Source organism: Nannobrachium achirus (genome assembly GCF_963921795.1).
Source record: "Nannobrachium achirus genome assembly, chromosome: 13".
NCBI classification, from domain to species: Eukaryota; Metazoa; Chordata; class Actinopteri; order Myctophiformes; family Myctophidae; genus Nannobrachium; species Nannobrachium achirus.
In genome coordinates, this window is record NC_137833.1 from 14,100,446 (window position 1) to 14,123,258 (window position 22,813).

At 42.8% G+C, this 22,813-nt stretch overlaps 1 protein-coding gene across 3 annotated transcripts in view; it reads left to right on the top strand.

Moving 5' to 3' along the window:
* Window positions 1–18,556, top strand: part of mcu (mitochondrial calcium uniporter) — a 136,768-nt gene extending 118,212 nt beyond the window's left edge. For all 3 annotated transcript variants that reach the window (XM_080741188.1, XM_080741190.1, XM_080741189.1), the window contains 6 exons: window positions 7,482–7,652; window positions 10,533–10,637; window positions 11,790–11,950; window positions 15,450–15,653; window positions 17,477–17,593; window positions 18,463–18,556. In XM_080741188.1, coding sequence (XP_080597314.1) covers window positions 7,482–7,652; window positions 10,533–10,637; window positions 11,790–11,950; window positions 15,450–15,653; window positions 17,477–17,593; window positions 18,463–18,543 — 839 coding nt within the window. In that variant the 3' untranslated portion in view covers window positions 18,544–18,556. The remainder of the gene's footprint in view (window positions 1–7,481; window positions 7,653–10,532; window positions 10,638–11,789; window positions 11,951–15,449; window positions 15,654–17,476; window positions 17,594–18,462) is intronic.
* Window positions 18,557–22,813: the final 4,257 nt, after the last annotated feature.

Below are 22,813 nucleotides of genomic sequence, written 5' to 3' on the forward strand. Positions count from 1 at the left end.
TCGTGAATGTTGAAAAATGTCAGAAATAGTGGAAATAGCAGATCTACAAGCTCACAACGTGTCGCATCGCGACGCGTTGTGAGCTTGTAGATCGGCTATTTCCACTATCAATGTTATTTTTTAAGTAGTAAGTTATAAATATGATAAATATATATAAATACGTCAGTAATTTATTTTGTGTGTTTAGGTTATGTGTCATATCTGCCATATGCAACTTCAAAGCCTAAAAGCCAAACAGAAATGTAATTATCAACGACAAAAACACAATTAAATCGTTAATCGCCAATTATTTGAGTGACAATTAATCGTCATGTAAAATGTCATATCGTGACAGCCCTACTGCTGATTCACTGCAGTGGTCTTTAGGCCTGTCACAACGGCGGTTCGAATCCCGGCTCCTCCTGTGCACATGTCGAAGTGTCCTTGGGCAAGAGGCACTGAACCCCACATTGCCTTCAATGAGTCGGTCGGTGTTTTGAACGTCACTAATGGTGTGAGAATGTGGGCATAAAATTATTATGTTCGATTCTTTATTCTTGGCTCTGTCCAAACTACAATATGAAGTAATTCAGAGGTCTGGGGGGGCGGGTACCGTCATTAATTATGCATCGGCAATAACGGGCAAACAGAAATGTATTTCTTTTTCATATGTTAGAATGTTTGTCACCAAGAAAACACTTAAATCATTAATCATTGCAACTATCTTAATTTATGTTGTGATGGTGACACAGCCCTAGAGGTCCTGAGGAGCAGTGTTGAATTTGATAGCAAATTTTGATGTAGTTTTAGTCAATCTTTTGAATAAAATTCTGTTTAGTTACTATCAAAACCTCCACCCGCTGTCCGTCAGTCCGTCAGTCAGTCTGTCAGTCAGTCACGTCGCATCACACTTTGGCCCTACTCTTATATCCGGCGTCGTTGCCCCTAAGTAACACATTTGGTGTAACACTCACTCACATGGGTCTGTGGCGCGTCGCTGCTTGGTTCTCACATGAAATGCTACGTCTGTTTGTGTGTCCATCTCTGTCTGCGGTGCCAGAAGCTCTGTTGTTTCAACGCGACCTGACGGTCGCTTCTCGGCCTTAGGGCGTCTTACTTGTTTTAGTACAGTGGTTCTCAACCTTTTCAGGCCACAACTACCAAAATAATCATATTTGAACTGGGGACCCCCCCAACCTGACGAGCACTAAGAGTTGAGGCATTACATTTTGTATAACGCGGTTCTATTGTGAAAATAGCAGATCTATTTGACAATTTGGCCAATATTTAATTGTCATTTTAGAGGTATTAAAAAGTCCTTAAATTGTCACTTTAGAAATGTGCAGATACCCTCTATACACTTAAAATTTACCCCCCAAAATAATTTGGGGACCCCCCCTGGGGGTCCCGACCCACAGGTTGAGAACCACTGTTTTAGTAGAGGAAATAAACACTGGTCCGGAGGAGGCGGAGAGGAAAGGTTATCAGGTACAACGCAGGCCAGCCCGGGTTGCCGGCGTTCCGCTCCACCTTTTAGTGTTGACCGCTGCTAGCTACCGTCATTAGGGACCACTCAACAAGGCAACGGAATAATAAGCTGTTCCGGCTCATTATCAGCACAAGCTTGGCTCTAGACCAACATGGAACGGGGGCAGCTTGAATCAGAAGGCAATTAACTGGGCCTAGACTCACCCAAAAAATGTGTGTCCAGTCCAGTGTGTGTATATAGGCCAGAAGGTGTCTGGGACACTAGACGACACTCTTCAGACACACTGTGGTAATTAGATTCGAGAGCTTCCCTATAAAAGAATAATTGGCCTTTTGGAGGACAACGCTGTAAAATATTTGTTTGTTGTTGTTCTTGTGCCGTTTGTTTTTTATCGCAGCACGGCGTGTTGTGATCGTCTTCGTATCATAACGTCCAGATGTGCCTCGGGGCCTAAGCAGATTTTCCAGGACACATCATTACCTGGGAGTTCGTTGTTGCGTTCCCTGTTTCACAACATGAATATAGAGTTATTGATGCCTGCTGGCATCAGCTTATTACACCCCATGGTGTCTTGCAGTGGTATAAATTAAGTACATTTACTCAAGTACTGTACTCAAGTACAATTTTGAGGTATTTTTTACTTTATTGGAGTATTTCCATTTTTCTTTCTTTTTGTTTTATTCCACTACATCTCAGAGGCAAATATTGTACTCCACTACAATTATTTGAAAACTTTGTAGATACTGTAGAACTGGGGCGGCATAGCTCAGGGGTAGAGAAACCGTTATTAGAGCACGAAGGGTTCCCAGTTCGAATCCGGGCTCCCCCTGAGTTAACGTCGAAGGGTCCTTGGGCAAGACTCTGAACCCCTAATTGCTCCCGGTGAGCAGGTTGGTGCCTTGCATGGTTTCCTCCGCCACCGGTGTATGAATGTGTGCGTGAATGGGTGAATGTAATGCACGATCTCTGTAAAGCGCTTTGGATAAAAGCGCTATATAAATGCACCATTTACCATTTTACCATTTTAGATACTTTGTAGATTTTTAATATTTGCCGATTACAAAACATACTTTAACCACTTCAGCCCTATATTTGAAAATAGCAGATGTACAAGCTCACAGTGCGTTGCATCGCTTGGCATTGCGACTTCTGGTACTCTTGAGTACATTTTGATACCAATACTTTTATACTCGAGTGCATTTTTTATTCTGGGGCTTTTACTCGTAACAGAGTATTTCTACATTGCAGTATTGATACTTTTACTCAAGTAAAAACATGTGAGTACTTTTTCCACCACGGAATAGAAGTATTGATGGCTGGCGTATTTGACCCCATGGTGTCCTGGGGAAACATTAGGAAAATGATAGTAAATTGATCTTCCCAATGCCCCAGTGTAGAGTATGCTAATTTAGGCAAAAGGGCTTGTTTAGTCTGGTTACATGTTTATTTTATGCGTGCGTGGTGTGCATAGTAAATACAAGTATTAAATAGCTCTATATTCCCATAGTAAGGATTGCTATATAGACTAAAATGTTTTCTTTTTAATAAGCGGGGTCTCCCCGACCGTCTCTCCAACTCTTACTAAACAGAAAATACATTTTCAGGTCGGGATGCCAATTTCATATCAGGACAGAGTACCCATTTATCAGCTTCAAATTCAGCAGACAATATTGGATTACTATGAGATTTAAGCCAAAAAATGGATACACTCTTCTGATTGGATGAAATTGGTGACCCACTTGAAAATGCATTTTTTTCAAATGGGCCTTTTGACTCAGAGACTAACCAAAAATACACAGGGAACACATCATTACATATTATTACCACACCTGTGGGTCTATTAGAACTCATCCACTGCGTATGACTAGTTTGACGAGTTATATTTATGTGTCCACTCCACTCTGCTTATGACGAGTTTGGCGAGTTTGAAAAAAAAAAAAAAAAAAGTTTTTTCTTTTTTCTTTTTTTTTTGAAAAAATATTTTTGTACCCCATTAAATCTAGTGAACATGATTTCAATCGCGATGTTCCACCCCCATACAACCCCATCTTTCATACAAGGCAGCCATCTTTGCTTACATAACATGTAAAACATAATGGCTATTATCTCAAGAATGCCTGAACGGATTTCCAATCGGATTTTTTTGTTTGAAAGCTGTGAACAAACTGCACAAACATGGTGCATGATCTGTGCATGGGCGTGCGTGATCTGTGCACTATAAATTACATGGAAGTCTATGGAGACTTCTGGCGGGGAGATCCCAAAGAAGGCATATTCAAAATGGCAGTAGATGAGTTAGAGTAACGTTAACTCCATAGACAAATACAAAACTATGGCACCACCTCTTCAGCAATAAAAGTTTTGTTTGTCTGGTTGCTCTATAGGCAAACACATTAATTCATTCTTAGTTTTTCAGCTCGCATGGACTACAAGATGAGTGGTGCGCTGCACCGAGACAGTTTTTAGATTTACAGGAAAGTAGTTAGAAATGACTTTAGGCAACAGCTTAAAAACCTTTCTTGTTGTCCTAGCAAACACCTCCCAGGAAACGACACCCAGAGGAGATTATAGTTCAAACAAAAGCAGCAATGAATAATTTACCTGTTCAAAAACAGGAAGGCTTTTTATTGATATGGAAAAGTCTTCAGTTTGACTCACCAAAGCCCCCCCTGGTGCTGCCGTTGCTGCTTGCGCTGCCCCCTGCTGGGCCTGGGAATAACACCCCATTTAGAACAGGTACACATTATTGTGTATCATTATTTTATGCTTTAACTATTGAAAAATAGCAGATATACAAGCTCACAGCGCGGCACCGAGTGCCACGCTACGATCTTGTAGATCTGCTATTTTTTTTTTATCGTAAAAGAAATAATTTTGACCCGATTCTATAAGTGTCTTTTGAATCCTTCTAAGGTTTTTTGAAAAACCTATGTTTCTATGTCAACAATCTGGCCGGCCATCGTCAAAGAAAAGGTCCTTTTCACTTAACTGGAGCTCAGTTAATCTGTTCTTGAGAGACTACTATGTCAGTGGTTCTCAAACCTTTTCATGTGAAGGACCCCCAAACTGATATTTATTTGGCCACGGACCTCCATCTCAAAATATTTAGTTCCAGGGACCACCCAGAAGCAAAATTTGAGTTACAAACGTTCACTTTAAAAATACATATATTCAAAGATTTGCACAAATTTTCATGACTTTTTCAAAAATAGCAGATCTACAAGCTCGCAGCGCGGCACTCGGTGCCACGCTGTGAGCTTGTATATCTGCTATTTTTCAATAGTTAAAGCATTCAATAATTCTAGGCCTAAATGGGCTGCATCGTTTAGCCTCCAGGGATGGTAGCAGATTGTCTTGGTTCTTCTCATCAGGGTGGCCTGCCTGGTGCTGCTGCCATGAACCACGTGCACCTGGTGGGCTGTGAGGACTGCACTTCTCACCCGACTCCCCTCGGTCTCCTGTCTCTCCCAAACAGTGGGTCGGGAAATGAAAGAAAAAGAAAAGAAATTCCATAGATTAGAAAACAAATGTTTAAGAAGTTGTGAAAATAGACAATCTACAAGCTTGTGGTGCGAAGCGTCTAATCTCTCTTTTGGGTCTTGAGCTAAAATGTAAACGTTTTCATGACAAGGACCCCCATATTGATATGTATTTTGGCCACAGACCCCCCCTCCCCCCCCCCCCCATATGTGCCAGGGACCCCCAGAAGAGAAGATTTGTGTCAGTAGAAAAAAACTTTGCAGAACACAGGTTCACTTTGTTGTCAAGAGGTTCTCGGTCTGAGTTGCCTGCAGCAACCACACTAATTATAATGATACATGGTTATTTGTCTAGTGCAGGGGTGGGCAGCCTTAGGCACGGGTGGGTGATCACTGGCACACTGGCAGAAGTGTGAGAGAGGATTTTCATTTTAAAATCAAGTATTTTAAACATGGTCAATTAAATTAAGTCACCTAATTTGCAACAAATTACATCCTGCCCATAATTCTTCATTCATTAAAATTCTGAGTCTAATGGTCGTTATAACAATGTCCTGACAATCCAAATATGTCGAAACTGGGTGTCATTAAAATATATGTTGACATGGCACACTGACTATTTAGAACAGTGGTCCTCAACCTTTTTAGGCCATGACCCCCAAAATAATCATATTTTAACTCGTTGCGAGGCGTTGTGAGCATGTAGATCTGCTATTTTCACAATTTCAGCCTCTAATATTTGACAATTTGACCAATGTTTGACCAGAGGTACTAAAAATGTCTTTAAAGTCCTTAAATTGTCACTTTAAATATGTGCAGATACCCTCTATACACTTCAACTTTATGTTGGTCTGTTTACTGTTGAGTGTGAAAACAATGTTAACATTTAGCTTAACATCTGGGGACCCCCCCCAAAATAATTTGGGGACCCGTCTGGGGGTCCCGACCCACAGGTTGAGAACCACTGATCTAGAAAATAAAAACATGGCACTTAATTTTAAAAAGGTTGCTGAAACCTGGTATAGTGCTTTCTGTACACAGTGCTCTTGGGTGTTAATTACAACTATAAAAATAATATTGTTGAGCTCTATTCGCCTGCTGAGTGCTCAAAAGGTGTGAGTCAGACACGCCGTAGGTAAGTCGAGGTCAAATGAAGGCCAGACTGGTGGTGTTTATAGCCTAAAGTCATGTTGAGCTCGTCAAGAGAGACCTGCTCTTCCACTTTAAGTAATTAGTTCTAGCAACGTTCACGTTCCGTACAAAACGATTTCTGTCGTCTCTGTCAGGTGGAAACCTCAGTAGGTCCAAAACTGTTACTTTTCAGGATTCAAATTGACAAGTAGCAAAAGTAGCAGATCGACAAGCTCGAAACGCGCCGCTTCCCACCACGCTTCAAGCTTGCGGATCTGCTACTTGTTGATAGCCTGACACTCAGCCTGAATTGCATTTTGTTTCACTCCATTATTCAGTCTGAAATCGCTTCCATCTGCAGGAGTTTCTGGGATGGGCGTTGCCAAAGAGGCAGTCTTCTGCGATTGGTTCACCGTCTGACCAACACAACGGTAGCAAAGCAGATGACGTAGTGTTGTTATGTGGCTGGCTAGAGGCTAGCCTGTTGCTTGTTAGTGCTACTTGCTAATCAAAGAAACAGGCAGAATAGGAGCGCTACGAACTAGTAATCAAACACAACATAACATGTCTGCTACTGATGTTTCATAGCGAGATCGATTCGATTGCATATTACCATGACGGGCGACGCAATGTTTATGTTTGGGAATGTGCGGTCCAGTCCGGCGGCGGCACTGGGTTACATGGAATCACACGAGTTCTGGGAAAACCCCACCCACTCTGTTCACAGGACGCTAATTCACAGCGCTGATTCGCCAGACAGATTTCCAAACGAGGAAAACCTCTTCAGTGAGAGCAACACCAGACTCCCTGAATCGCCGAAACAACATTTTAAAGGGGTGTGGCTAGCGATTCAGGGTCTGAACCAGGCTATCTTGTTGATGCTTTTGTGTGACACTGCAAGTAGGGCCTTAATTCATACGGGGAACAGAGGTGACAGTGATCTAACACAGTGGTTCTCAAACTTTTCAGGCCACGACCCCCAAAATAATCATATTTGAACTGGGGACCCCCTCACCCTGACGAGCACTAAGAGTTGAGGCATAACATTTTGTATAACACGGTTCTATTGTGAAGGCATTGTGAGCATGTAGATCGTCTATTTTCGTAGTTTCTGCCTCTAATATTTGACAATTTGGCCATTTTTTTATTTTTTATTTTAGAGGTATTAAAAAGTCCTTAAATTGTCACTTTAGAAATGTGCATATAAACCCCCTAGACACTTGACAAACTCTATGTTGGTTTGTTTACTGTTGAGTGAGAAAACAATGTTAATGCACATTGAGTTAATCATCTGGGGACCCCCCCAAAATAATTTGGGGACCCCTCTGTCTGGGGGTCCCGTCCCACAGGTTGAGAACCACTGGTCTAACAGAGCGTTGTGTTGTTGTGTTTTCATGTAACAGAGGTGACGGTGGCCTATCAGAACGGGCTGCCAGTGATCTCCGTCAACCTGCCGTCCCGACGGGAGCGCTGCCAGTTCACCCTGAAGCCGCTCAGCGACTGCGTGGGCGTGTTCCTGGAACAGCTCAAAGCAGAGGACCGAGGCATCGACCGGGTAGCCATCTACTCCACAGGTACAGTATGTTGATGCTACAGTGCTCACGTCGGCTAAAGGACAACTTTTTTTTACAAAAAGAGTTCATATTTTAGATTGTAATTAGAGAAAAGAAAGGATGAGCGTTAAAATGTTTTCATTTACTGCATTCTATTGTTTTAGCGATTTTAGTATTTTGGTTTCAGTGGGTGGGGGCATGCGTACTAGTGGCTAAATGTGTGTTTTTAGACACAATAAGCCGGCAATTTATTTGTTAACATTTACACTAGACCTTATAAGTCACCTCTGCCCATGAAAGATTGCAGTGCATCTTGGGAATGGTCTTATTGTGTAAAAAATACATATTTAGCCACTTGCATGCATGCCCCCAACCTGGGGGCATGCATGCAAATCACAATCGTTAAAATCACTAAATTGATAGAAAGAAGTAAATGAAAACATTTTAACTCATTGAGTGCCAGCCTATCACCACTAGAGGGTGCCCAGTGACCAGAGAATAATAGAGATATGCTGGTAATGCATGCCCAAGCCCTGGAGCCCAAGCCCAAGCCCTACTTGCCTGAACACTTTCCTTTGTGCATGTACAGGAAGAGGATGAAGTTAGCTTGAAGTTAGCTATTGGCTACCAAGCATTTTAGAAGCCTTATTTTCGTCAACTTAGCCATGATTAAACCTTGCACACCTCATGCATGGGAAAAAAACAGAGAAGAATGAGCTCTAAAAAATCCAATGCAATCCTGGATTGCATTGGAGTGGATTTGTGCAGTTTGTTCACAGCTTTCAAACAAAAAAATCCGATTGGAAATCCGTTCAGGCATTCTTGAGATAATCGCCATTATGTTTTACATGTAATGTAAACAAAAATGGCTGCCCTGTATGTTAGATGGGGTTGTATGGGGGTGGAACATGCAAAATCGCGATTGAAATCATGTTCACCAGATTTGATGGGGTCCAAAAAAAAAAAAAAAAAAAAAAATCAAATTTTTTTTTTTCAAATTTATTTTTTTTATTTTATTTTTTTAAAGCCGAACTTGTTCGGGATCGGCACTCTACGATACGCTAATAAAGCCGAACTAGTTCGGGATTGGCACTCAATGAGTTAACACTCATCTTTCTTTTCTATAATGACTATCTAAAATATGAACCCTTGTTGTAAAAAAACGAAGTTCTCATTCATAAAAAAGAATAAGAGTCAACGTTTTAGATCTATTTGGATGTTCATCAGGACATATCCGTATATAGTATATCCGTAAGATAGTGTAGTGTGTTAGCAGAGATCACCAACAGTTAACCGTTACCGTTTAACCGTTAAGAATTTGATTGCCGGTAAGCACTAATGGTTAATGGTGACCATCTGAACACACAGATCCGGCGTTCTGGTCACTTGGAAATGTGCAGTGTGAACAGCCAGGCCAAAAGATTGGATTAGAGAAATAAATCAGATTTAGGCTGGATTTGACTGCAGTCTAAATGGGGCCTGTGAGACCTGCACAATATCAACACCCTGACTCTGAATGAATGAATGGACCAGAGCCTTAATCAGTATCATTGGTAACACCTGTGAAGGAAGTAAGGAAGGGGCCCAATATGGTGGAAAAAAATCATGTTCCACAAGGATGAAGGATTGTCAAAGTTTTATTTAAAAGTCAAAAAGTTGAACTGTGTAACAGCATTACAGATCATAAGGAGCCAGGCCTCCTGGCCTGCTCCTGTCAGCCCTCTCGGGGCACAAGCCTCCTCTGCCTCATTTTCAGACAGTTCTTATACTCTCATTCTAACAGAGATGCTATTCTAAACATGGTCTTACATAAGGACATTATAGGAACAGTTATAGAGATAGAGTTATACAGATGTGCTGACTAAGAGGTAAGCATAGATGGGGGAGAGAACTCAGCTGTTAGATTGACTGACTGTAGAGTTGAATTAGCATGTGCACTGTGAAAGTCAGATCAAATTAGTTTGAAAGGAGGTCCAAACATATTTGGCGATCCATACATTTCTGCCACCACACCAATGGCTGCTATTTTCGGTACTTGATACCACACTAAACTTAAGTATAAAAAATACTGGAGATGTGGCATATGGCATGGATTTCTACACAGAGAGGGCAATTCTTTCAGCATAAGATGCTGCATTCAAGTTGCATTCAGGAGAGTTTGGACAAGGGGATTCTCTTGAATGCTGCCTTCAGTTATGGCTTGGAAAGAGGGCATTTGCATTTCTTTCACCACAGTAAAAACTGCATTCATGTTCTTGAGAGGGCACTTTTTATTGACCGGTAAAAGGGCAGGGGCTCAAGCCCCCTTTGATGTCTATGTGTGCACGTGCACACACATGCCGCATTGCCGCACCCTCCATTTAGTCCGGGGCAATGGTGCGTACGCATGTTGGCACGCTGGCTTCTCATGCACTGAAGCAGGTATTGAAGCGTTTGTGGCGTGGGCGGGCGTTCAGTGTCCTGGTGGTGCGTCGGCGTGGGTTTATTGTTACGCTGACCATGAAAACATGGTTTTACCGCTCTAATCCTCACTCCACTCCAAGGTCTTAATGTCCAGGAATACAGCAGTGCTGCTAGAATCCCTTCCTCGTTCACTTCAGTTCAGTGTGATGATGGGTTGAGGACGTCTGCTTTGCCTCCAGGACTCATTTACATGCAGACAGAAATGGGTCAGATTTTCATGAGAGATAACGGCTGGCTCTCATAATAAACATGGCTAACCATTAGTATTATCTCTCTATCTCTCACTCTCTCTCTCTGACTGTCTGTCTCTCTCTCTCTCTCTCATATTCACTCACTCTCTCTGGCTCTATCTCTCTCCTGCTCCCAAATCTTTCTTTTTCTCTCTGAAATCTTTCTTTCCTCCCTCCCTCCCTCCCTCCTCTCTCTCTCTCTCTCCAGATGGAGCGAGGGTGGCCTCCTCCACAGGAATAGACATCCTGCTGCTCGATGACTTCAAGCTGGTCATCAACGACACCACGCACCTGGTGCGACCACCGCGCAGAGGTGAGAGGCTCCACAGCACGCCTTAGAGCAGGGCTTCCCCAAATAGCGGGTGCCGTGATGCCAGTCTAGGGGTGCCTCATAATACTTTGATAATATTTGGAATGCATCAATATCAATTTCAATTCAATTCAGAGGAGCTTTATTGGCATGAGACCACATACGTTTACATTGCCAAAAGCAAGCGTCAAAAATAAAATAAAAAAGGGGGAACATAATATACTCAGATGTAAAATTGAGAACTACAGATTTAGAAGGCTTTTGTAGAATTGGCCTCAGTTCTTTAAGGGCGATGATTGACAGGCAAAATCCCTCAGCAGTGACACCCGCAGGCAAATATATATATATATTTTTTTTCATTGCAACTCGAAACCCCTCAGAACACAGAGAGAAAAACACCTGCCGTGGATGTTTCCGTTAAAAACCTTACACGTTTGAAGGACCATGATAAAGACTTTCGTGTTTTGTAAAAACGGCTTATCATCAGACCTTCAATGGGTTTAAAGTGGTTAAGCGTTACACGGAGACTGGCGCACATCTTCAGTAACGCAAATCAAGTGTGTGTGTGTGTGTGTGTGTGTGTGTGTGTGTGTGTGTGTGTGTGTGTGTGTGTGTGTGTGTGTGTGTGTGTGTGTGTGTGTGTGTGTGTGTGTGTGTGTGTGTGTGTGTGTAATAGTATTCATTCATTTTAAGTCTATGATCTTACACAGCACTACACTTACATACACGTCATGTTTACCGTACTTGCACCAATTCCCTTGACATACCTGTAACCTAGCACAGTGGTTCTCAACCTTCTCAAGCCACAACCCCCAAAATCATATTTTAACTGGGGACCCCCCCCCCCCCCACCCTACGAAAGATGAGGCATTACATTTTGTATAACACGGTTCTATTGTGAAAATAGCAGATCTACATGCTCACTTCTGAGCATGTAGATCGGCTATTTTCACAATTTCTGCTTTTAATATATGACCAATGTTTTTAGATACCCCCATACACTTGTACTGTATGTTGGCTTGTTTACTGTTGATTGCGAAAACAATGTTTCACATTAAGCTAATCATTTGGGGACCGATTGAGAACCACTGACCTAGCGTGTGTGTGTGTGTGTGTGTGTGTGTGTGTGTGTGTGTGTGTGTTTGTGTGCCTCAGAGCTTCTGGCGCACGAGGAGGCGGAGAGGCTGAACGACGTGAAGCTGCTGGTGCAGCAGCTTTACACCACCCTGCGCATCGAGGAGCACCAGCTGGGCAAGGAGCGAGACCTGGTGGTCCGTCTGGAGGACCTCAACTCTCAGCTCGGTCCCCTAGAGAAGGTCTGATTGATTGATTGATTGAAGGGTTTATTACAGGGTTCCCACGGTCATGAAATTCCTGGAAATATTTTGAAATTAGAAAGATATTTTTCCAGTACTGGAAAAGTTTTGGAATTGATCAAGGGTCCTTGAAGGTCCTGGAAAAAAATAGCTATGCATTGTCTTTGGTTATTGATTTTGTTAATACCTCTGAAATGACAAATTAAACATTGGCCAAATTGTCAAATATTAGAGGCAGAAATTGTGAAAATAGCAGATCTACATGCTCACAACGCCTCACAACGCAAGGCGTTGTGAGCATGTAGATCGTCTATTTTCACAATAAAACCAAAATTCCTCTACTCTTAGTGCTCGTCAGGGTGGGGGCCCCAGTTCAAATATGATTATTTCGGGGGTCACGGCTTGAAAAGGTTGAAAACCACTGGCATACACTACCTGTCTTTGGGAGTAAGCGACTCGTTATTGAGCTGAATTATTGTTATATAGTCCTGGAAATCGGGTTAAATATTCTGGAAAGGTTTTGGAAAAGTTTTGGAAATTAATTGCTAAAGATGTGTGGGAACCCTGTTATTAGCAGTTTGCAATATAGTCTGGGCGTTTCTGGCAGTCTGTTGATGGAAACGCAGATTTGTCTTGGGAAACTTGTGGGAGCCAATCAAAGTTGGGGTCTCATAGACTTTAGCCGCCCATAAAACTATGGTTTAGTGATGAGTCATTTCACAGTTTTGTAGGGTCCGTTTCTCGGAAAGGAATGTTTTTGGTGCAAAACAAATGCTTGCATTGGATTCAGAATCCCCCCCAAAAAACCCTAGTGTGACCCCTCACATACTACTTAAAGCATATTTATTTTTTGTATTATTTTACTGTATAATAAAGTCTATGAGACTCCAACTTTGATGGGCTCCCACAAGTTTCCCAAGACAAATCTGCGATGTCCCTATAGCCAAAAATGTTCTATATGGCATATTCTAACTGTGTGCCAGATTTCATGCTTTTATCGTAAAGTGCACGATTTTTGCCCAAAACGCTCTGACTAATAGGAAAAGGTACAGTTTCATGACAGTACAAATCACTGGTACAAGGTCAACTAAAAGGACATCCTAGTAGCTTTATGGCTTATTTACACAGGAACCACTTTGGGTATCTCATATAACATTGAAAGACAGACGGATAGAACAGAGAACTTTGCATAGGATAACATCAATTTCAAAAGCAGAAAAGAGAAAAAAAAAGACAGACGGGGGCTTAGTCATTTTACAAGTCACGAGTAGCAGCTGTCTGAAGGTGACTTCTCAGGTCCACAGCAGAGGCGTAATTTGACCAATATCTAGGGTGTTGCAAGGAATGGAGTTTGTCGACGCGAGTGAAAAATGTCGTGTTTTATCCGGTTTTGGGTGTTTTTTTATTTCAGTTTGGGTGTTTATTCCCCACACAACAGTCTAACAAAAAAATAAGTTATTTTCTTAACATCATTAATTTTCAAGCCTAATATGTGTAATCTTTGATTACAGTTTGGATATTGCAGGTATGTACAGGTATATTCATAGCCAGACAACCAGAGAGAGAGAGAGCTGATCACTTAACATTCCAATCAATCAACTCAATATTGTCGCCAGCTGGTCTCTGAGTGAAACCTAGACTCCAACAGTGAGCAGTTGGTTAATTCTTTAAAAAATCATAACTCTTGACAGGAATGGGCTAGAGACTTACTTTTTTCCCCTAAATGCTCAGAAATGCTAGGGTGTTACACCATAGAGGCCCAAATGACGCCCCTGGTCCACAGCCTGTTGGCTATCTCTTGTCGTCTGCTCACCCCAAAAACAACACCGCCACATGGCCACTGTCTGCCATTACAGCACATTAGCAATTCTACCTGTCTACTCTGGACTCCTAATCGGTGAAGTGTTACAGCACATTAGCAATTCTAGCTGTCTACTCTGGACTCATAATTGGTGAAGTGCAGAAAATTAAGAATTCACGTTACGTATTTGCACAGTTAATGTTGCTTTGCATACCGAAACGTCTGGGGTGTCTTAATCCCCTTTGCCCGCTAAATATTCCATCCGTGTAATTTGAAACTTTTCTTCTTTTACATCATTTTAATCACAGACTTTTTGCGAATTCCTGAATGATTGCTTACTTTCCACATTGAAAAGAAAAGAACATTCACAAAACCTCTTGGCCGTACTGTTGGCGAATTCAATACACACACACACACACACACACACACACACACACACACACACACACACACACACACACACACACACACACACACACAACCTGTCCTTCAATCATTCTACTGAACAAATCAAATCATTTATTGCTGTCGGGCGTTAACCTTTTATCTCCATATGTTTTACTTTTTGTGAAGCTACAAGCTCAAAAGGCCAGCTTGTAGATCTGCTTTTGCTGTTTTGAATTTGAACCCTGAAAAGTAACAGTTTTGGACATGTGAGGTTTCCAACCGAAAGAGACAAATGTATTGCCCCGGGCAGCAATTTGTTCTGAAGACATTCCATCTCAAAAACTGTTTAGTAGCTCTCGGGTGGAGCAGCGCAAAAGTAGCAGTGCTCACCACCGTGAAGTCTGATGGGGCTTTGAATCCAATAGCTTTGTCAAGTGTTTGTACAGTATATGAACACAAATGGCCTGTGTTCGGGGGAAGGATGCCGGGCGGGCAGGGAGGAGGGTGATAATTGTCACTACACATGCTCCTGCGGGCCGGGGTGGCACCCGTCAGCGGGGAGTGTTGAGCGGGAGGAGTACGTCTTCCCGGTGGGGGCTCCTCACTGGCAGGCGAGTCAGTAGGATACAACAGCAGTGACAACACACAGGGTAGAAATTGACTCATAGGAGGTCCACAATGTGCCAACACTCTTTGATGTCTCCCTGTGCCCTCGGCGCGTTCGACGCGTGGTACAGTAAGCAGTTTACTGTACGAGGCACCCGCCTGTGAAGAGAAACACTCCAATTCCCGAAATGCAACGGGGTATCACGTGACCGGGAAATCCGTTCCCTCGTAGAGAGCAGTGTTATGCTGCTGCACAAAAATGCATTTTATCTCCTAATTTAACTTTTAAATCACGTTCATGTTTAAAATGTGGCCTTCTCTACCGGCCGTTACAAAAGCACTGATACACCGCAATTGTTGTTTTTCTGTTTTGAGTGAAAGAAAATACTATGGTGAAAATAATCAGGACATACTCGGATTACATTTACTCTAATTACTTTTTCCCTGGAGCTCCCAAACAAGATAAAAAAGCGGGTTTCCATGGCAACTGCCGATTAAATCTCGAATAATCCTGGGCACCCGGTGAATTAATTGGCACGACGACTAAATTGGGGAGAGCAAAAATAAAAAGTATAATACTACGAAAAGCTTTTATAGAGCTTGACTTGAAGGTTTGCTTTGTTGATATATTGTGTGTGTGTGTGTGTGTGTGTGTGTGTGTGTGTGTGTGTGTGTGTGTGTGTGTGTGTGTGTGCGTGTGCGTAGGTGAAGGAGGATCTAAGTAGGAAGGCAGAGAGGCGTACCACCTGGTTAATCTGGGGGGGCATGGCCTACATGGCCACCCAGTTTGGCATCCTGGCCCGCCTGACCTGGTGGGAGTACTCCTGGGACATCATGGAGCCCGTCACCTACTTCATCACCTACGGCACCGCCATGGCCATGTATGCATACTACGTGCTCACACGCCAGGTGAGATGGCAACATTGATTCATTGATTGATCTCTACTATAATATAAACAAGTTTGCATCCTGTTTAATATTTGTTTTGATTTATTTTATCATAAAGTATATTTGCACGGGTCACTTTCAATGTTCCTTCTAAAATAATTCTGTTACATATTTAACCTTTTTCCGGTTATATAGCCTACTTTCCATTATTGGTTAAACTTGGAAAAACATATTATTACTTGATGGGAGATTTATCACAAGGAATTCATAAAAAGGAAAGGTTGTTCAAAGGTCAGTTAGACTGAGGATTTCTCGGCCTATGGGACAGTCGCTATCCCTGTCTTTCCAGCCACCAAGTGGGCTATTTTCACAATTTCTGCCTCTAATATTTGACAATTTGGCCAATGTTTAATTTGTCATTTTAGAGGTATTAAAAAGTCCTTAAATTGTCACTTTAGAAATGTGCAATGTGACACTTAAACTCTATGTTGGTTTATTGAGTGAGAAAACAATGTTAATGCACATCAAGTTAATCATCTGGTGACCCAAATTATAACCCAAAATAATTTTGGGACCCGACCCACAGGTTGAGAACCACTGTGTTAACACTGACTGTAGAGTCAGTTAAAAGTAAGATTGTTTCTGTTGTGGTCTATAGCGGTGGTTTTCAACCTTTTTGTTATCAAGGTCCATTATTTATTTGGGCTTTTAGCCACAGACCACCACTTGATGAGATTTAGATCTCAGACCCAGACCTTTCAAATATTTTATCGTTGGATAAGATTTTGTCCACTATTCCATGCTATTCCATGCTGTGTTGATTTTGGTACCATAGGAGAGATAACAGGCAAATGTTGAGTAAAAGTAATAATTCATCTGCATCGTGTAGACTTCTTGTAAATTAAGTAATGCAGATGGTTTCACACCAACAAATGGACCCCTATGGGTCCAGTTGGTTTCATTTTACCCTCTCAAGAGTTAAAGGAGTAGTTCACCCCCAAAATGACTTTTTTTCTATTGATTACTCAGGCCATGGAGAGTAGAGTTCAATAATATTTTTTGGTTTGTGTCACATTCCTAAGACAAAAATGTGATAACAATAAATTTACCCCCATTGATTCCGGATGGTGACCCGTTTCGAAACGGGTCACCATCCGGAATCAATGGGGGTAAATTTACTCGAATCAAAATTTTGTCTTAGGAATGTGACAAAAAACAAAAAATATTATTGAACTCTACTCTCCATGGCCTGAGTAATCAATAGAAAAAAAGTCATTTTGGGGGTTTAAAGATCTATAAGGGTCCATTTGGTTACCAATTCTCCATCATTTAGCTGGGGACCACCTGGCCCCAGACTGGTTGAGAACCACTGGACTATAGAGTACCGAAGTCCTGAGGCGTAACTCACTCAGCGCATGGGTCACTGAGGTTTTTCTCTATGGAAAATAACATTGGGTCATCTCTATAACAGCCAGGACACACCAATGCAACGCCTTCCAGTTGCAAGGACTTGCGTTGGTGAGGACTGGCCTTGGAACTGTTATGTTGCAGCTTGCAAGGAGACTCATATCAGAATTGTGGTCCAAAAATAGACAAATTGTCCCAGGCGAGCACTATTGTCAGTGAGGTGGCTCTGTATCATATTTGATTCAGTCTGTGTTTCTGGCGACCGTTTTAATCAAACACTTCAACAGATGTAGTTTGAACATTCTGATGTAGTTTGAGGTTGAGGTTTCATACGCTTTGTGTGTGATTTTAGCTGTGGATTTGACTGTATACGCGTGTGCGTGTACGTGTGTGTGTGTGTGTGTGTGTGTGTGTGTGTGTGTGTGTCTGGCCTACAGGAATACCTTTATCCTGATGCCAGGGACAGACAGTATCTGCTGTTCCTCCACAAGGGGGTGAAGAGGACACGCTTTGACATTGAGAAGTACAACAAACTGAAGGATGACATCGCAGAGGTACAGTCACTGGGGAGCTGCATGTACACTGGCTCTAAATAGAGCATGTGGTGATGGTGTGATACCATTCACTCCCCCGGTCTGTTCTGTATCTGTCCTTCACCTCTCTGTGCCTCTGGATTTATGATTTATGAACAAGAAGCAACATTTTGTTTCAACCAGAACTGGTCAAGTGTTAGTATCTTTGGCCTGGGCGGCTAGTGTAGCGATCCAGGCACCTAGGCTGGGCGATATTAGGAAAACCTTCGATATTCAATAAGCTGTTGAATACCTTGATATCGATGTTACTCGCGAAATTAGTAAAAACATTGGTGTTTTTAATGTTTTTCTGCTTTAGGACCACTGCCTGCCTAACACAGATAATGAATAGCATATCCATGCATGCACATAGAAGGGTTAGGTAGGTTTTATTGAAATAACCACACCTGGTTACAGAAGGACAGCTTTTTTGCATGTGTTACGTGCATGCATAGTGTGTCTTTTAATTAACTGGACACAAACACCAATACCTCATTTCAAGCCATCTTCGTCGATATGTATACCTTGCATGTTGATACCTCGATATCGATACATTTTTGATATATTGTAACAGCTGAAATCAAATATATATCAGTATTCCAATATTAACCTGAGGGCCGCATTAAGTGAAGGTGGGGGCCGCATGTGTGGGGGTTTACTTTTGAGTGAGAAAACAATATTGCACAATAAGTTAATCATCTGCTGGGGGTCCCGACCCACAGGTTGAGAACCACTGGTCTAGAATAGTCGATTGGCTACAACACTGTCGCGCTGACAGCGCATATATAGTGAAAATGAAGCCATAATAACGTCTCTCTGTCTCCCCTCCCGTCCTGTCCTGTCCCGTCCAGGTGGAGTTGGACCTCAGGCGTCTCCGGGACCCCCTCCAGCTCCAACTCCCCGTTCAGCAGCTCACCTCCAGTAAAGATTGATGGAAAGACTGAACCCCCCCACCCCTACCCCCAACACCACCACAACCAACCAACCAACCAACCAACCCCACCCCTCTCCTCTTTGAGCTCCTATAGCCCACCTCCTCCCTTAAAGCCCTTCCTTCCGTCCACTCCTCTCTTCCCCTTTCCTCCCTCCCTTTCCCTCTTCTCCCACCAGGCCCCATCGCTCTCTTGACCGTGGGAGTTGGTTTTCTGTTCTTTTTTTTTCTCCTTTTTTATTTTAAGATTTTTACTTCTCCTGAATATAATTGCAACCCCATCGAAAGGAGGAGGAGGATGGTGGAGAAAAAAGAAAAAGCCCCCAAGAGCAACACGACCGAATCCCTTTTTATCAGCGACCCCCGAGGTGTGGAGAAGATGACGACGATCGCTAAAGAAGATGTTGGAATGAAACTGGGCATTATGGGATTATATGCCTCAAGACTCCAGAGGGACAGCCCCGCACGCAGAACCCTGGGCGGCCTGCAGGGGGGAACGGTACGGGGGGGGGACAGGACGTATCAAGCCCATGCAGTGTGTGTGTGTGTGTGTGTGTGTGTGTGTGTGTGTGACTTTGTGTGTGTATGTTCCGAAATACACTCTAGTAGGGACAACACTGGGACACTTGTCCCTGACTCATCCGATGACGGGCCACTGTCGAGGTGGCCACACATCGAACATCGGTGTGGTCGTTCTTTTTTTTTGCAGCCGTCACACACTGTTGGACACACATGCATGCCATGCCACGCCACTGCGCCACCTGCTGGTCACAGGGTGCATGGGGGGCTCCAGAGGGGGGGGCGTTGTCCCACACATCATAAAGTTTACAAGGATGCCCTCCTCCATGCCCGCTGTTGGGGGGGTGGGGGGCAGGGGGGAGCGTTGCTGGTGCCCTGCTGCTTCCCCTGCCTCCTCCTCCTTCCCTGGACTACGCCCACCCCCCGCCCACCCCCCGCCCACGCCCCTCCCCCCCCTCTGGGTGACGGACAGTTGTCCTGCCCAGTAGTGTGACCTTTATCAGGAGCCCTGTCTTCAGCCTTTTGGACAGGATGTGGGGGATGGGCACTTCCTCTTCCTGTTGACGTCCTCCTGTGTTAGCGGCCGGCGGCCCGGGGAGCCCCTAACAGTCTGCGCTAAGGATGAGAGTAAAACTACCGACTAAAAACATCACTGTGTGTTCTTTTATTCCAAAAAATATTTTGGCACTTTTTATTTTGAAAGCCATAGTATATTTGTTATGAAAAATAATATAGAATATATATATATATATATAGATATATATACAGTACATATACAATCAAAAGTGAAAGAGGCTAGTTTTTCTTTTTTTCAGTGGTGGGAGGAGCTCTCTCTTACGGACATCTTTTCAGTACGAAAAACTAATTTGCATTTTCCTCCAGATCTCTCGTCATTAGGGATGGGATGATATGAAAATGTCATGTCACGATTATTGTGACAAAAGAAATCACGATTTACGATATTATCGCGATAATCAAAATCCATTATCCTGGGGCGGAACATTTGCCAAAGAAAAGCAGATCTACAAGCTCACAACGTGTCACAACATGCCGCGTTGTGAGCTTGTAGATCGGCTATTTTTTGGAAAAGACATTTGATAGTGAAAAAAAGACTGTATCGAGTATGTATATTATAAGTACCTTTTACCAATTATAGAGGGTTTAAGTGGTACCAGATATGCAGCTTGGCAAATAAAAGGTGAATTGATCCCAGTGCATGATGGAGGACGATATCACAATAAATTAAATCTCCACAATACGATTATCGTGAGTGTTTTGTATCACGATAAACGATAATATCGCGTATCGTCCCATCCCTACTCGTCATCAAGAAAGCCCTCAAATGTCCAGTGTGCACTCTTTCTCTCTTTCTCTCTGTCTCTCTCTTTCTCTGTCTGTCTGGCTGTCTGTCTCTCTCTCTCACTCATCATTCTATGCATTCACCACCTTGACCTAACCTTATCTGTCGATAATAAAACACTTTTAATGTATTCTACAGTTGCCTGTGTGAGGCATCGTCCGACTCAAGATAACCTGCAGACCACTCCAAAACACAGCACGCGCTAAACATGCAGCAACAGTGCATGGCCACTTAAAGCAAAGCATAATGGATGGTGATGGATGGAAACAGGGTTAATAATATGGCTTTGATGTATATGCTTATTGGAGCAGAGAAGCCATCAAAGGCCATATAATAAATTCATCTTTATATTAATCTAATTTTGTGAATACTGAGACTATAGTGGAATATGCTAAAGTATGAATATTATTAATTAAAAAAAGAAAATACTTGTTGTGAGTGTTTCCCAGACATCCACTGGAGGCATGCCGTAGATTGACTTTTGATGTGTTTTTGTGTATATGAGGGCTTTATATATGAAGCCAAGATATGGAGGAATAGAGATTGGATGGATGACTTGGTGACATCGGCAATCCATCGTGATTTTTAGTTCTTTCCCCCATTGGAAAGCGTGCCGAAAGTAAAATGCACCGTATCTCCAGGCTCCTAAACAATTTCTCCACATGGGATTGGTCCCATCTTGGTGACGGATGAAACCAACCAATGCCTGTGAGGATCACATTCGACTGAATGCACAAAGTGCAAAGTAGCGGCGAGTGCTGAAATGCTCCCTCGCCTCCTAGCAACCAATCTCGGAAATGGCTGTCGAGGCAGTCTCACGTTGTAAATGGCTACACCACTACGGCATTCATTCACAGGTGGCTTCTCATCGACGTGAACTAAATTCAGAGTGTTCTCCTCCCACTGCTGTGATGCTCCCTGCCCCCCCGTGGTACGGCAGGGTAGACTGCATGCTATGGTATGCCCTCAGTAGAAACTTGTGAATGTGTAGGAGCATCGTTGCAATTTTGTAATTTCATTGGGTCATTTTTTCTTTGCCACCTATTTCCGTAGGGCTGTCACGATTATGACATTTTACATGACGATTAATTGTCACTCAAATAATCGCGATTAACGATTTAATTGTGTTTTCTGTTTGGCTTGTAGGCTTTGAAGTTGCACATGGCAATCATGACACATAACTTAAATATACAAAAAATTACTGACATATTTGAAAATGTCATACTTAAAAAAGAACATTGATAGTGGAAACGCTACTTTTTGAAAGTGTTTGAAACTATATTAACATTTCTCAACATGGAAACGATTATGACGATTATGCAAAAATAATTGCGATTACCTCAAATAATTGCGATTGGACGATTATTATATAATAATTGTGACAGCCCTACTCCTCCGGTCTATGCCTGATTTGTGCTTGGTTGCACACCGAAAATAGCCAAACCACAAGCTCACCTGTAACTTGTAGATCGGCTGTTTTGGGTGTGCGTAACACTTGTGTGCAAACTCAGGCTTTAGTGTCACACCCCCCTGGTAGCTTTTCACAGCCAGTCAAAGCCATATCATTTATATATCTTGTCCATTCTTGGAACTGACAGAGTGTGGACCCATTTCTTCTCAGTTATAGGTTTGTTGGATTGGCCGTTCTCTACTTACTGTAGGACGTTTTGCTAAGCTCTAAATATGTTTCAAAGCCACGGTTTTGTCCCAACTTTGAACAGAAGGGACACCGTTGTAAAGGTGTGTGGGAAGCACAGTGACCTGACGTCCCAAATGTCCCAGAGGCCCCCAGGGCAGAGACGCTAGTCCATGTTTATCTCCCGTTCATTTGTCATCTCCTGCTTCCGAGATCCTAGTATGTGCGTGACTGCGTTTTCATTTTTTTCCCTTCTTTTTCCTAAAGCTGAAATGCATGATTTCACCTCCAAATCAAAAGTTATCCATGCAGATCTTCAAGTTAGGATTTGGTCCTTCGACAGGCGAGAGTGCATGGCTGGATGCGTGTGATCTCCAAGGAAAATGGTGCCTTTTTGGATTGGTTAAATTATGATGATGCTATACCAGAGGATGTTTATACAGTCATTTCTAAAGTGAGGATCGTTGAGCACCGGGGTTCAATCTCAACCTCCATTGCACTTGCAGAAAACCAGCCTTCACTGTAGAAAGGAGGGCACTTAATGTGCACTAAGCAAGAGGGGATTAGAATAAGTGAATTTTTAGCTGGTGTATGTGTGTCTGTCTGTGTGTCTCCACATGCTTATCGGTGTGCGCGTCCTGGGCACTGTAGGCATCAGGCAGATAGAACAGATAACCAGTAACCACATCCATGAATCCTTTCCCCCTAATCGCGCCCGCTCAGTAAGCGTATAAATCAATTGAGCCCGCACTCCCA